We start from the raw sequence: 12,830 nt of genomic DNA, 5'->3' as shown, positions 1-12,830 counted from the left end.
ATCAAAATCAACAAAAAACTATGAACCAGAGACACTTTTGGGGGTGGGGCCGGGAGGGAGGGATTGGGGTCAGAATGGGGCATGTGCAGTTGTATGGGGGAATGTATGGGGGAATATAAAAATAAAATTTATTATTTAATAAAAAAAAAACAACTCTTTTTTTATCTCAGTTTTCTCAATTAATTATGTACTTCTATATTTTATTTTGATTCTATTTATGAAAATTGTTGATTTGGCATCAAGTTGCTTATTATCTTCTTTTGGAAAACATTGCTATTCAAAAGCAGTATTAGTTATCCTTAGTTCATATGTCTTCCTCTTATTGTCAAGAAGAGTTATTTGTACCTGACAAATTGAGAAGCAGTCCTAGTAACCCTACATATAAATATTCTGCCAATAGTTTATTTTCTGTCTATATAGAAAGATCTGTTCTAGATATTTCGTGACAATGGCATTTTACTATTATATGTGACCTCTTGTACATGGTTTCTTTCAAGCAGTATACTGTTTTTCTTTAATACATAGTTCATTCCATTCCATTTATTCAAATCTACTTTCTTATTGTTTATAAGATTTATGGGCCTCCCTGGTGGAGCAGGCAATTGAGCATGGTGCTGTGAAGCTGTCCACAGCCTCTGCAGTGCCAGTTCAATCCCCGCCGGCCTCAGAGCAACCCACATGGCGACCTCTCCTGTCTGGCCCGCTGCTCCCCTCAGCAGTGTATTTCAGTCAGTCTGCCTTTTCTGTCCCCCACTCTGTCTCTGGTGAATCCTCTCACCTTCCTGCACATCTGGCCTGTACCCCAGTTCTTGTATAAATAAAATAAATTTAAAAAAGACTTATATACGTCCTCCTTACCCAAATTTCCTTGTCATCTATTTTCATATAATATTATATATCACTGAGGAGGTAGCCAAACTGTAACTGGTAGCAGAAGCCAAAGAGTGTTACAGGTTTTGCAACATCCCCCTACTCTACCCCCCCACCCCCCACTGTACCCACTACTCCCCCTCCCCCACCCCTTCCCTTGCCTCCACCCAGGGGAGTGCTGGTGAAGATAGATAGCTCCAGGGAAAATGCAAAGTATTGGTGTGGGTGGAGACTATGATAAGAAATACAAGAGACTCCAGAAGCAGCCCCCAGGACTCAGTGTTTGGAATTGAGCATTGGAGGATTCAGTGTTTAGGAATTCAGCATTCAGGATTCAGTTTTTGGATTTCAGCGTTTTCAGATCTTCAGTTATTTTGGGGTCAGCAATTTCTGCCCCCTCATGTTGATCTTCCAGAAGGCTGTTGTGGGCCTCTAAATGTTGGGAGGCCTCCAGCAGACAACCTGAGAGCAGAAATGTTCAGAGCCTTTCAAATAGCAGAGCAACTGAACCTGTTCTGTTTTACTGCTGTTACAGCCAGACAGGGAAGTCTAAGAACTGGAGCTGGCACTTCACTGAGCTGCGTGAGTGTGGCTTTGTGTCAGAGGGTTCAGCTGCTGCAGCTGCTTTGAGTATCTCTTGTCTGGTGCTGTGGTGAGGCATCTCAGCAGCTCCATGAGCAACTCCTGTTGTGTATTCTGCTGTCTTCATGAGTTGGATCCCTGCCTATAGCCTGGCTGCTGCATACTCCAGGTCCTCAGTGGCAGGAAGATGCCATCTTGGGATTTGTGTTTAGTATTTAAAAATACTGGACACTGCTTTGGGTGTGGAAAACAGCCATTTTTGGCCTAAGTAACTCTTTGTTTTTCTCTGGTTTGTTAAATAAACCCCATTATTGTTGTTTTCTGAACCTGCATCGTTTGGCAATTATGCTTCATAGGTGAAGAACTCAGACAGTGACCGATAAAATATTTGGGCAGTGTCCTTGGCCAGAATTAGTGCCCCATGCTGCCCTGTTATCAGAGACATTTGCCACAGCCCATACATTATTATATAAACTCATGATTGGCTTTTTGTACTATTTGTTCATGTGAAATGAACAGCTGTTGTACTGCTCTAATTTCTACCCATTGGGAGGATTTCCCTTCACTACTGTCCTTTAGGATGTCCCAGAATGGTTCTGTACAGTTGCTAGTGTCCAGATTTTAGGTGGTGCCTACATGTCTCACAGAAATATCTTTAAACATGACCTGAGATTTATCTTAGTCTATCAACTAACTTTAGAGAATTCCCTATGAATTCATAGGCAAAGACTGTGTGTGTGAAGAGGAGAGTGTAGTAAGAGTGTGGACAATGAGCATTGGGTAATTTATTCATATAATTTACCTTTTTCATCAGGGCCTTCTGAATTTAATGCCATATATATATATATATATATATATATATATATATATATATCTTTCATTTCATGATAGAGTGCTTCTGTTTATATCCAACTGTATGTAATTGTGGTTCAGATAACACCCAGTTCAAAGTTAACACATGTCAATGTTGTGGTCTATGGTTAAGTATTTAGTCTCTAATAAAGCCTAATAATAAAACTAAGAATTGCTAAAAAGGACAAGAAGCAAAGATTTGCTCTAACACCTTAAGGTACATACTATGCTTCGCCAATAGGGATCTGACAAAGTCTCAACATCATTCTGTTTCTGGCAATCTAGTCTTGATGCAGCAATTTCTTTTTTTTTTTTTTTTTTTTGGTCTCACTCAAACTAGCATTTTTTTCTAGTCACTTGATAACTGGATACTTCAGCACACATAAACGTGGGACACTAGGCATTGTCGCTATTTTTTGGTTGTGAAAGAGTCCAAATGCAACAATTTATCCTTTACCTTAGAGGGCATATCTTGATATGCCTTACACCACTAGAATCATATAAGTCTTGTTGAGGTAGAAGGTGCAATGCATTTGGTAAATTCCACATCCTCTGACATACTAATTAATACCTTACCAATAAATTGGAAGAAAATTTGCCACTTAGATTCAATGAATCCAATCAGCATAATTTTTTCAATATAATTGATTACATTACTAGTGAAATGCATCAAGGAAGAATATGGTGACCAAATTCCCTGAGGATTAATTTTGACTCAGGTTAGGTAAGTTGATATGCCCCTGAAGGAGGGAAGGAAGGGGCATTGCTGTCCTTAAAAACTTAAAGCAATCTATTTCTAGTATTCTTTATCAACACATTTCAAGAAAAAAATATTTTCAAATCAATAGCTACAAACTAGAGCCTCTGTCAATTTGTTCAAACAAGGAAACCACATCTTTTGTAGCAGCAGCAATTGGAGTTACCAAGTGATTAAGATTATAATAACTCATGCTAATTCTCCAACATCCATTTGTCTTCTGCATAGATCAAATAAACAAATTGAAAAGAGGTTAGATGAGAATCAATACCAATATCTCCATATCATTCAAATCCTTGAAGATATAATTAATGTATATTTGCAAATCAGTAGAAGAAAACAAATAATAAAAACCATAGCAGAAATACATGAAACATAAATTAAGAGTCAAAATTATCAGCAAAACGAATATGTGGTTCTTTGAAAAAATAAAATAAACTATGGCTAAGCTGAGTAATAAAATAAGGGTGAAATCTCAAATAAGTAGGATAGAAAAAGAGGGAAAGTTACAACATATGCTGCAGAAATTTAGAGGGTAGAGACTACTATCAAATTTTATATGCTAATAAATACAATAACCTAAAATAAATTGAAAAAATCCTTAAAATTACACAATCACCCAAGATTGAATAGGGAGGGAATAGAAATATGTAGCAAACCAATCACAAAGAAGGAAATTGAAATAGTAATCAAAACTTTCCCCAAAACAGAAGTCCAGTACCAGATGGATTCACTGGTGAATTTTAACAAATCTTCAAAACTAAACTAATACATATCCTTTTCAAAGTCTATCAAAAAATTGAAAAAAACTAGGAACACTTCCAAACACATTTTATGAGACCAATATTACTCTAACATCAAAACCAAAAAAGAAAAGTAAACTAAAATCGGATTCCTCTATGAACAAGATTCAAAAATCCTCAATAAAATTTTGGCAAACCAAATCCAAAAATGCAATAAAAAGATCATATATTATGACAAGTAAGAGTCATATCAAGGACACAAAAGTGGTTCAATATCTGAATATCAGTCAGCATAATCCATCACATAAACAGAAAGCAAGATAAAAATCATATAATCATAGCATTAGATTCCAAGAAAATATTTGATAAGATCTAACATTCATTTATAAGGAAAATCCTGTAAATACTAGGAATATATGGGACATACGTTAACACAGCAAAAGTCACTTACAACAAACCTACAGCTAATGTCAACATGTCAGGAAGACATAGTCTTCATCAATGCATGTGCACAATTCAAAGGAGCATTCAAATATATGTCCACTATTAACAAATTTAAAAGTGTCATTGGCAACATAATAGTACTACGGATCTTCAACTTTTTTTTATCCAATGGACTGATTAATCAGAGGGAAATTACTAAGAAAACAATAGCCTTCAATGAAACAAAATTAGGCCAGATAGACTTAATGGAATTTTATAGGACACAGCACCTCAAATAAGCTGAGCACACACTCTCAATTTCACTTGGAACTTGTTCAAGATTAGATTACATATTGGATTACAAAACAAGTGTCAGTAAACTGGTGAAGATTAGAATGATGCCCAGTATCTTCTCTGATCAAAATGAAATAAAATTAGAGATCACTCTCAAAAAGGAGGGAAAAACCTCAAATGTATAGAGGCTGTATGACATGCCACTTCATAGCTATTGGGTAAATGAAAAATCTCAATAATATTCTTCAAAGACATAGAATAAATATTGATGAAATTCATATGGCGTCACAATAAAACCACAAATAGCCAAAGGCCTCCTGAGTGAAACAAATGAGAATAGTGGTATCACACTCCCTGACCTCAAACTATGATACAAAGCCATAACAATTAAAATAGTAAGATACTGGATTAAAAACAGACATGCAAACTAATGGAACCAAATAGCCCAGAAATAAAGCCACACATATATGGACAACTAATTTTCAAGAAATGAGCAAAGAATGTGCAATGGGATAAGGACAGTTTATTCAATAAATGGTGCTGGGAAAAATGGACAGACCACCACAAACAAAAGAATGAAACTAGACTACTACCTCACATCAGGCACAGAAATCAACTCAAAATGCACGAAAGTACTGAACATAAGACCTGAAAACATAAAATAGAGAAAAATATAGGTAAAACACTACCAAGGCATACATCTCTGTAACATTTTTAAAAACTCATCACACAAAGCAAAGAAAGTGAAGGAAAAAAAAAAAAAAAAGTTGAGACTATATCAAACCAAAAATCTTTTGCAGAGCAAAACAAAGAGACACCCTGCTGATTGACAGAACATTTTTGAACTTCATACAACTAATAAGGGACTGACCACAAAAATATAAAAAGAACTCTCAGGACTCAACAAAAACAAAGGAAACAATCCAGTCAAATAATGGGCAGAAGAACTTAAAAGACATTTTTCCAAAGAGGAAATGCAAATGGCCAACAGGCATATGAAAAAATGCTCAACATCCCTCATAATTAGGGAAATGCAAATTAAAACCACAATGAGATACCACATTATACCAGTAAGAATGGCACATATTAAACAAAAACAAAAAAAATATTTTGGAGAGGATGTGGTGAAAAGGGGACTGTCCTACACTGCTGGTGGGAATGCACACTGGTCAACTCATTATGGAAAGCTGTGTGGAGGTTCCTCAAAATACTAAAAATGGAGCTACCATATGACCCAGCAAGTCCACTCCTGGGGATCTACCCAAGGAAACGTAAACATTAATTCAAAAGGACACTTTCACTCCTATTTTTTTTTAAGGTAAACCATCCAAGCAGTTTTTATTCATTAATATTCATAAATACACACAGCAGCTTCATTAGAGATTTCAATTTTCCTCTTCAGTTTGAATGTGGAGTATTAGGAGAGCCTTTTGCATGTCAAGGTACAGGAAGCAGAGATCACCCCTACACTGCTACCTACATTTACCTGCTAGAAGTAAAAATTAGTTAAGTGGAAATGATTATCATATATATTTTCTCTCTTCCTTTTTGAATGTACACAATGTAACAAGAGTGACAGATCTGAAATTAAAATCACCAAACAAACCCAAGATAGTTGTTGTCCACTTTCATTGGCAAATACAGCACAGAGGACATTGTCTGCGAATTGGGATGTCATCAAAGAGGAGGTGGTGGAGGCTCATTTCCTTTATTACTCTCTTTCAAATTTAGGTTTTCTAAAGTAACATCTAAAGGCATAATATCTACACAGCCCATAGCACCAAAATCTGCCATCTCCCCCCGTTCATCCTCGTCTGAGGACGAGCTCTCTTCATGCACTAAAGTGGACAGAAGGAGCTCTTGGACAAAGAGGCTGCGGTCTGCACGCTCACTTTCCATGGATTGGCGCTCTGATTCAGACATTTTAGGATCATTCAACCTTGTTAAAAGAAACTGGGAATTCTGGATAGTTTGTTGACTGCTTTCTGTGTTAGCTGTGTTGGTTGTTGCTGTGGATTGTGTGATTGTAGTGGTGACACTGCTTGTGTTAGTATGCCGGGTTGCGTTGCGTGTGGTCTCCAGTTGTTGCCTTGCTGCCTGGGCATGCTGCCGTTCTAATTGCAGCTGCATCTGCAGTTGTTGTAACTGAGAAGCAGAAGGGCCAGAAGAATTAAGCTGTCCTCCTGCAGAACGTCTCACTCCTGATAACTGAGATAAAAGCTCAGCTATAGGATCCATGACTTCCCTATTGCTTGGAGAATATGAACTCTGAGAAGAAGAAAGTCCGCCAGTAGAGACTGCTAGTAAAGCGCATGTTTGATCTACCAGCACGAGGACCTCCTAGTCCTCGGCCAGTCACCCCTATGTTTTTTGCAGCACTATTTATAATAGGTAAGATTTCAAACCAACCCAAATGACCAAAAATAGACGACTGGATCAAGAAGATGTAGTATATATATATATATACACAATGAAGTACTATTCAGCAATCAAAAAAGATAAACAAATGTCATTCCTAGCAACATGGATGGAGCTAGAAGGGATTATGCTCAGTGAAACAAGTCAGAGGGATGGTTTCACTATAGGAGGCATATAGGGGAACCAAAAAAGGGATCAGGGGAAAAATTAAAAGTGGAAAATACAACGCAAAAAAAAAAAAATTAGAGAGGCAACTATAAATCAGAGACATCCTGCAGGGAAGGACAAGGGAGAGGGATCAAAGTGAGGGCAGGAAGAGCACAAGGGACAGTGGTGATAGTGCATGGGTGAATTGGTGGTGGAAATTCTATGGGAACTACACCTAAAGAAAAAAAGCAAACATTGTAAAAAAACAAAATGAGCAATGATGTAAAATACATATAAACAGATATTTTTCTTAAAAAGAAAACAATAATATTCAAACTTTCAATGAATTAAGTATCTAAGAATAAAATTTAATATATAATAATAAATTTGATAAATAAAAACCATTAATAAATAATAAAATAAGACATAAAATAAACAAAGAAATAGAAATATGTCACATTGGAAGAATTAACATTTTTAATATGGTCACTTTATAGTATACAGATTCAATGCAATCACTATCAGTTTCATGAAATTCTTCAAGAAATAGAGCAAACATTACTGAAATTTATATATATATATATATATAAACCATAAATGACTCCAAAAAACCAAAACAAATCTCACAATGGACAAAAGTGGTGTTATCATACTGGCAGACTTAAAACTATTCTAGTAAACTATAATAATAAAAAAGGCATGATATTGGAATAAGATTAGACATGCATAACAGTGGAATAGAATACAGAATCTATAAATTAGCAAACTCTTATATGGATAGTTAATATGACCAAGGAGTAAGTGTATGTAATGGAAGATGTAAAACTTCTTGGACAAATGTTGTTGGGACACCTGGGTAGGTAGCCATATGTAAAATATATACATTAAAATCTCAAATTATGCACAAAAAATCTCAACATTTATTAAATACTTGAATGTAAGATTGAAACCCTAAAATACAAAGAAGAAAAAGGTAAAACTCTCCATGGCATTGACTTCACTGATGTCTTTGGGAACTCAACTCCAACAGCAAAGGAAAACAAGAGCAAAAATAAATAAATAGAACTCAGATATAAAGAGGCTTGCATATTAATTATTCTGAAGTTCAGTCAGTTTTCTTTTGATAGGTTCTTATTCTTTATTATTATACATTTTACTGCTTTATTTAAAATATTGTATCATACTTACAGTATTATATAAATCCCAAGGGTGCCTCTTTACCTGTACATAATTTCATTTCAGTTTCATTTCATTTTAATAGTGCTATTTCTGCTATTGATAACCTTTGCCCAAGGATTCCTTTATTCTTATTTCTTATTATTTTATTTTAATCCTTTATTTTATTATTTTATTTTAATCCTTATACTATTCTCTATTTGTATTCTTATTCAAAGTGCTGACAATAAGGAACAGTGGAATTTGAAATTCAAAGAAATCGGAATTGTTAATGAAACTGACTGTACAAAAATAAGGAAATTCAAATAACTGGAGATACAATAGGATAAATACTAGACAGTACTGGCATAAGTTTTGAGAATTGTCTGCAAATGTATAGAGTAATATGTGGCTGACATATATGAATTTTTACTGCAGTTTAACCTAGCACAATGACTATATGTGTCCACATTTGGAGTTTTGCCAACTCAATGTGATAGGACAATCACACCAGGAATTTTCATTTATTAATATATAATTACTTGAAATTATTCATAGTAATATCTAGATAGGAAAGGCTAGAAAGTGAAGTCAACAGGGATCAGAGGTTCAGGCAAAATTGAGAGACTCTGACAAGTAGAGGAAAAGGGTGGTTAAGTCAGGATTTATACACTTGGTATAGTCTTAATATTCAACTGTGTATGTCACTACTACTATCCTGAGTGTATCAATCAGAGTTAGATTCAATTATAAGTGACACAACCCAATGTGCCAATGGCCTAAAGATATAAAGTTTATTTCTCACTTAAAAGAATTTTGGAATTGAGCAATGGAGTCATTTCCATGAAGTTGTCAAAAACCAAGTTCAATTCTAATTTCTCTGTCAGACATGCAACATTACATGGTCATAGATATTCTTTGAGTTCCAAACATCATGAAATATTCCAGTCAGCAGAAAAAGTATAGAAGGAAATACGGATACAATCTCCTTTTAAGGATACATCCCAGGAGTCATACACAATAATCCGGTTATAATTCATTGACCATCATTCAGTCACAAACAGCAAATGAAACTAGGAAGTCTAATATTTATAACATACTGTAACTGATCAATATATAAGGGAAGGTCTATAACTAAGGAATAAAAACCACTTTATATAGCAGTAAGTCTCCAGTCAGCTCCATAACTTCATCTTGAGAATCATTGAATAAAAAGGAAAAAGACATCAATAGGTTTTTAGGGGAAAATTGTGTCCATTATCAGGGCCCAAAGTAATCATTTTTCATGAAAGTAAAGGCATATTAATTGCAGTATCACTCTGTTCTTTTCTTACTCCAGACATATAGTTAAAGGTTTGGAGTCAAAGGGCCAAAGCCTAAAAAATGGTCTTAGAGCCTCATTGTATTGGAATTTGTTCTGAGGAAAGGAGAAAATATGGGATTCATCTGTCATGTTATAGAAAGATATCTGCCCAGCTTCATGATCCAAGAATATCCTCACCTTATGGGGTTTACATCTTATATAAGACGAGTTTCTGGGGAAGTGATGGCCCAATACACCTCTTCATAGAATCTTATAACCCAGAAGCCATTCTGTGGGGACAATGTGACCCTCCCTTGCCTTGTTACATTATCCCTACAAACCCCGAGGTCCCATGATTTCATGTCTCCAACCTCGATGTCCCAGTAAAATTTCCTTGAGCTGATTTCTGGTTTACCAAGCACACAAGGAAGGCAATCAAATCTTTGTGTAGAGGTAGATAGATCTTGACACCTTTCTTGATAAGTTACTTGTCTCCAATTTTCAGACAGGTAGAGGAAGGATGGGCAGTTTCTGCATCCAGTATCACAGTTACTGCAAAAACAAGTGAAATGTCATGTTTCTGAGAAGGATTTCAATACACCTGGGTGAGAGGGTCCCATTTTGAAGACTCCACTGATTTGGGAAGATCCATCTCACCTCCTCTCACCATTCTCTGAGACTACCTCAGTAGAACGTATTCCCTACTGTATCATCATGCACTCACCAAATTCAAACTCTTCTTTTCTCCAATCTGCAAGGAACAAATGAACATGAGAACACACCATCTAATTTATATATAAAGCTGCCTGTATTTCCAGAATATTGTGCATATAAATTCCTGAGGTTTAACGCAAGAATAATATCAACCTAGGAAATATTCTTTCATATACTTGAAACTTTCTACAATCCTTTATGTATTTTTTGAAGACTTGCCTCATCCCCATGCTGTCATCATCCAACAGCCCAACACCCAGATATATATATATATATATATATATATCATCACAGGATATTTTATATATATATATCTCACAGGATATTTTATATATATATATATATATATAATATATTTTGTTTGAGTATAAATAGGAAAGACTGTGAATCTGATCAAATATATACTTATTTTTTGTTTCAATTTTCTCTTACTTTAAAAGATAACTGCCCTACGTACAATAAAAAACAATGTCAAATGCAATTAACAATAACAACTGCTAAAATCTACTGTTTCAAATATATTATTATCTCTCAAATATTGTGCTATCTATGATCTTATGGAATGCAACTTCAGAGTTTCTTTGATTATCAGTATATTTTTGGAGTAAATAGTAGGTGTTCATTTAAAATATTGGATTGGGGGCCTCCCTGGTGGTGCCAGGGGTTAAGATGCAGCACTATGAAGTTGTCCACAGCCATTGTGGCACAAGGTCAATCCCTGGCCAGGGAGATAACCCATATGGCACAGCAGACCTTTCCTGTCTTGTCCGCTGCTCCTCTTAGCAGTTTGTTTCATTCAGTCCACCTGTTCTGTTCTCCAATCTGTCTCTGGTGAGAACTCTCAACCCCCACACCTCTGGCTGTACCCCAGTTCTTGTGTACATAAATAAATAAATCTAAAAAAATAAAAAAATATATTGGATTGTAGGTTTTTCTTCATTGAAGGCAATGTTACTCACCAGGATATAATGGTGCATCCCTCCATACTACAAAGAAACAAAATATGAAAAAGTCTTTACTTTTTCCTTTCCTGTTTTCTCCTTCCCTTTTCTCCTTGTTTTTTTTTTCCATTTTCCCCCAAATCCCTTAGATTGCCTCTTCCTAACCTGTATTACTTCAAATACCAATTCTTTTCAAACATGATAATAAAATTGATCAGATATATACAGGTAGAAATATGGCAGAAATAGAAGGTCAAAAGAATGGAAACAGAACAGGAAGGAGAGACCTTAAAATGTAAAATAGGAAGGGAGGAAGGAAGGAAAGGAGAAGGAAGAAAGAAGGGAAGAAAGGAGATAAAGAAGGAAAGGAAGTAAGGAGGAAGCAGAGGAAGAGCGACATGCTGATCACTTCCAGTTTGCATTTCAGAGAAAATTCACTGAAATTACTAAAATTTACAAAGTTAATGCTAAAAGATTTTTTTTTCTTTTGCCAAACACAGACATTTTTGTTGCATTTCTGCATCCTATCTACTGCTATAGGGACAAGTCCTAAGAGAGATGCAGCAAGGAGATTTCTGAGATACAAACATTACTCACCTGACTTGTATTGAGCCTTCCTTTTGTCTAAGAGAAACACACAAGCACACATATGAGGCAGGTTATATTATTGCAATAAATAAGATGCAATTGAAGATATGCTGCATATTGGCCATTTCAAAAGTGATAACAGAAAAATCTAAAGTTTATACCATCTAAAAACTTTGCCAATTTGATTAATACAATCTGATATATATATAGATAGATAGATAAGAATTTAAATAATTATTTTAATGGGGTGCTAAAATGTGGGAATATCTTTGGAAATAGCCTTAGATTTTAGATATATGATATCAGTGAGGTTTACCAGAGTAAAAATTCCTTATATAAAATATTTTGAAGGAAGCTAAATTTGTCAAATGAATAGTTAAGTGGAATTAAAATAATAATAATAATAATAATAATAATAATAATAATAACAACTACAATAACAACCATGACTGGAAAACAAAATCAACAAGCAAAATCATACACATATTTAAGTATATCTTGTATCATTGAGAATATATACAATAAAACAAGTGAACTACTAGTTTTCAATATTATACTTCTTATCAGTAATATACAGAATGTATAAGTGCATAAAACTCAGCAAATGGAGAAACATATCAGTCAGCAGTTTTGGATCTGAAACTTTACAGTAAGATCTGGGATACTATCCTATATAAAATAATCTCTCAGGCAATGTTGGATAACTCAAGCCAATGAAGCACTTTATTAGATAGAAACAACATTCTTCTTAGCCTAATGCCCTACACCTTACCGACTTATAAAGAAATTGTAGTAATCATCTGGAAGACAGTGGAAGCCTAGGTATATAGTGAAGGAAAGTGAAAAAGCAAAATAATTCTAGGAACTAGTAAAGATTAAAGAAAAAAATTACCCAATTCTTTATGAAGTTTACCTGAAAAGCAAAGTGAAAATAAAAGTCATATAAATATCAAGTAAACACAAACCACAAAATTAGTTAAAACTTCCAGGACACAGAAAAATTGTGATGACTATAATCACTATATGTGTGTATGTGTGTATAT

General features: G+C 34.9%; 1 protein-coding gene across 1 annotated transcript; it reads right to left on the bottom strand.

The window, feature by feature from the left end:
* Nucleotides 1-5,840: 5,840 nt before the first annotated feature.
* LOC119253270 (E3 ubiquitin-protein ligase KCMF1) lies at nucleotides 5,841-6,870 on the bottom strand. Its single transcript, XM_037520858.1, has one exon. The coding sequence runs from the start codon at nucleotides 6,757-6,759 to the stop codon at nucleotides 6,199-6,201; it is 561 nt and encodes a 186-aa protein (XP_037376755.1). The 5' UTR covers nucleotides 6,760-6,870; the 3' UTR covers nucleotides 5,841-6,198.
* Nucleotides 6,871-12,830: the final 5,960 nt, after the last annotated feature.

Source organism: Talpa occidentalis, unplaced genomic scaffold (genome assembly GCF_014898055.3).
Source record: "Talpa occidentalis isolate TD23 unplaced genomic scaffold, MPIMG_talOcc4v2.1 talOcc4.2, whole genome shotgun sequence".
Lineage (NCBI taxonomy): Eukaryota > Metazoa > Chordata > Mammalia > Eulipotyphla > Talpidae > Talpa > Talpa occidentalis.
This window is presented reverse-complemented; position numbering and strand designations above follow the sequence as displayed.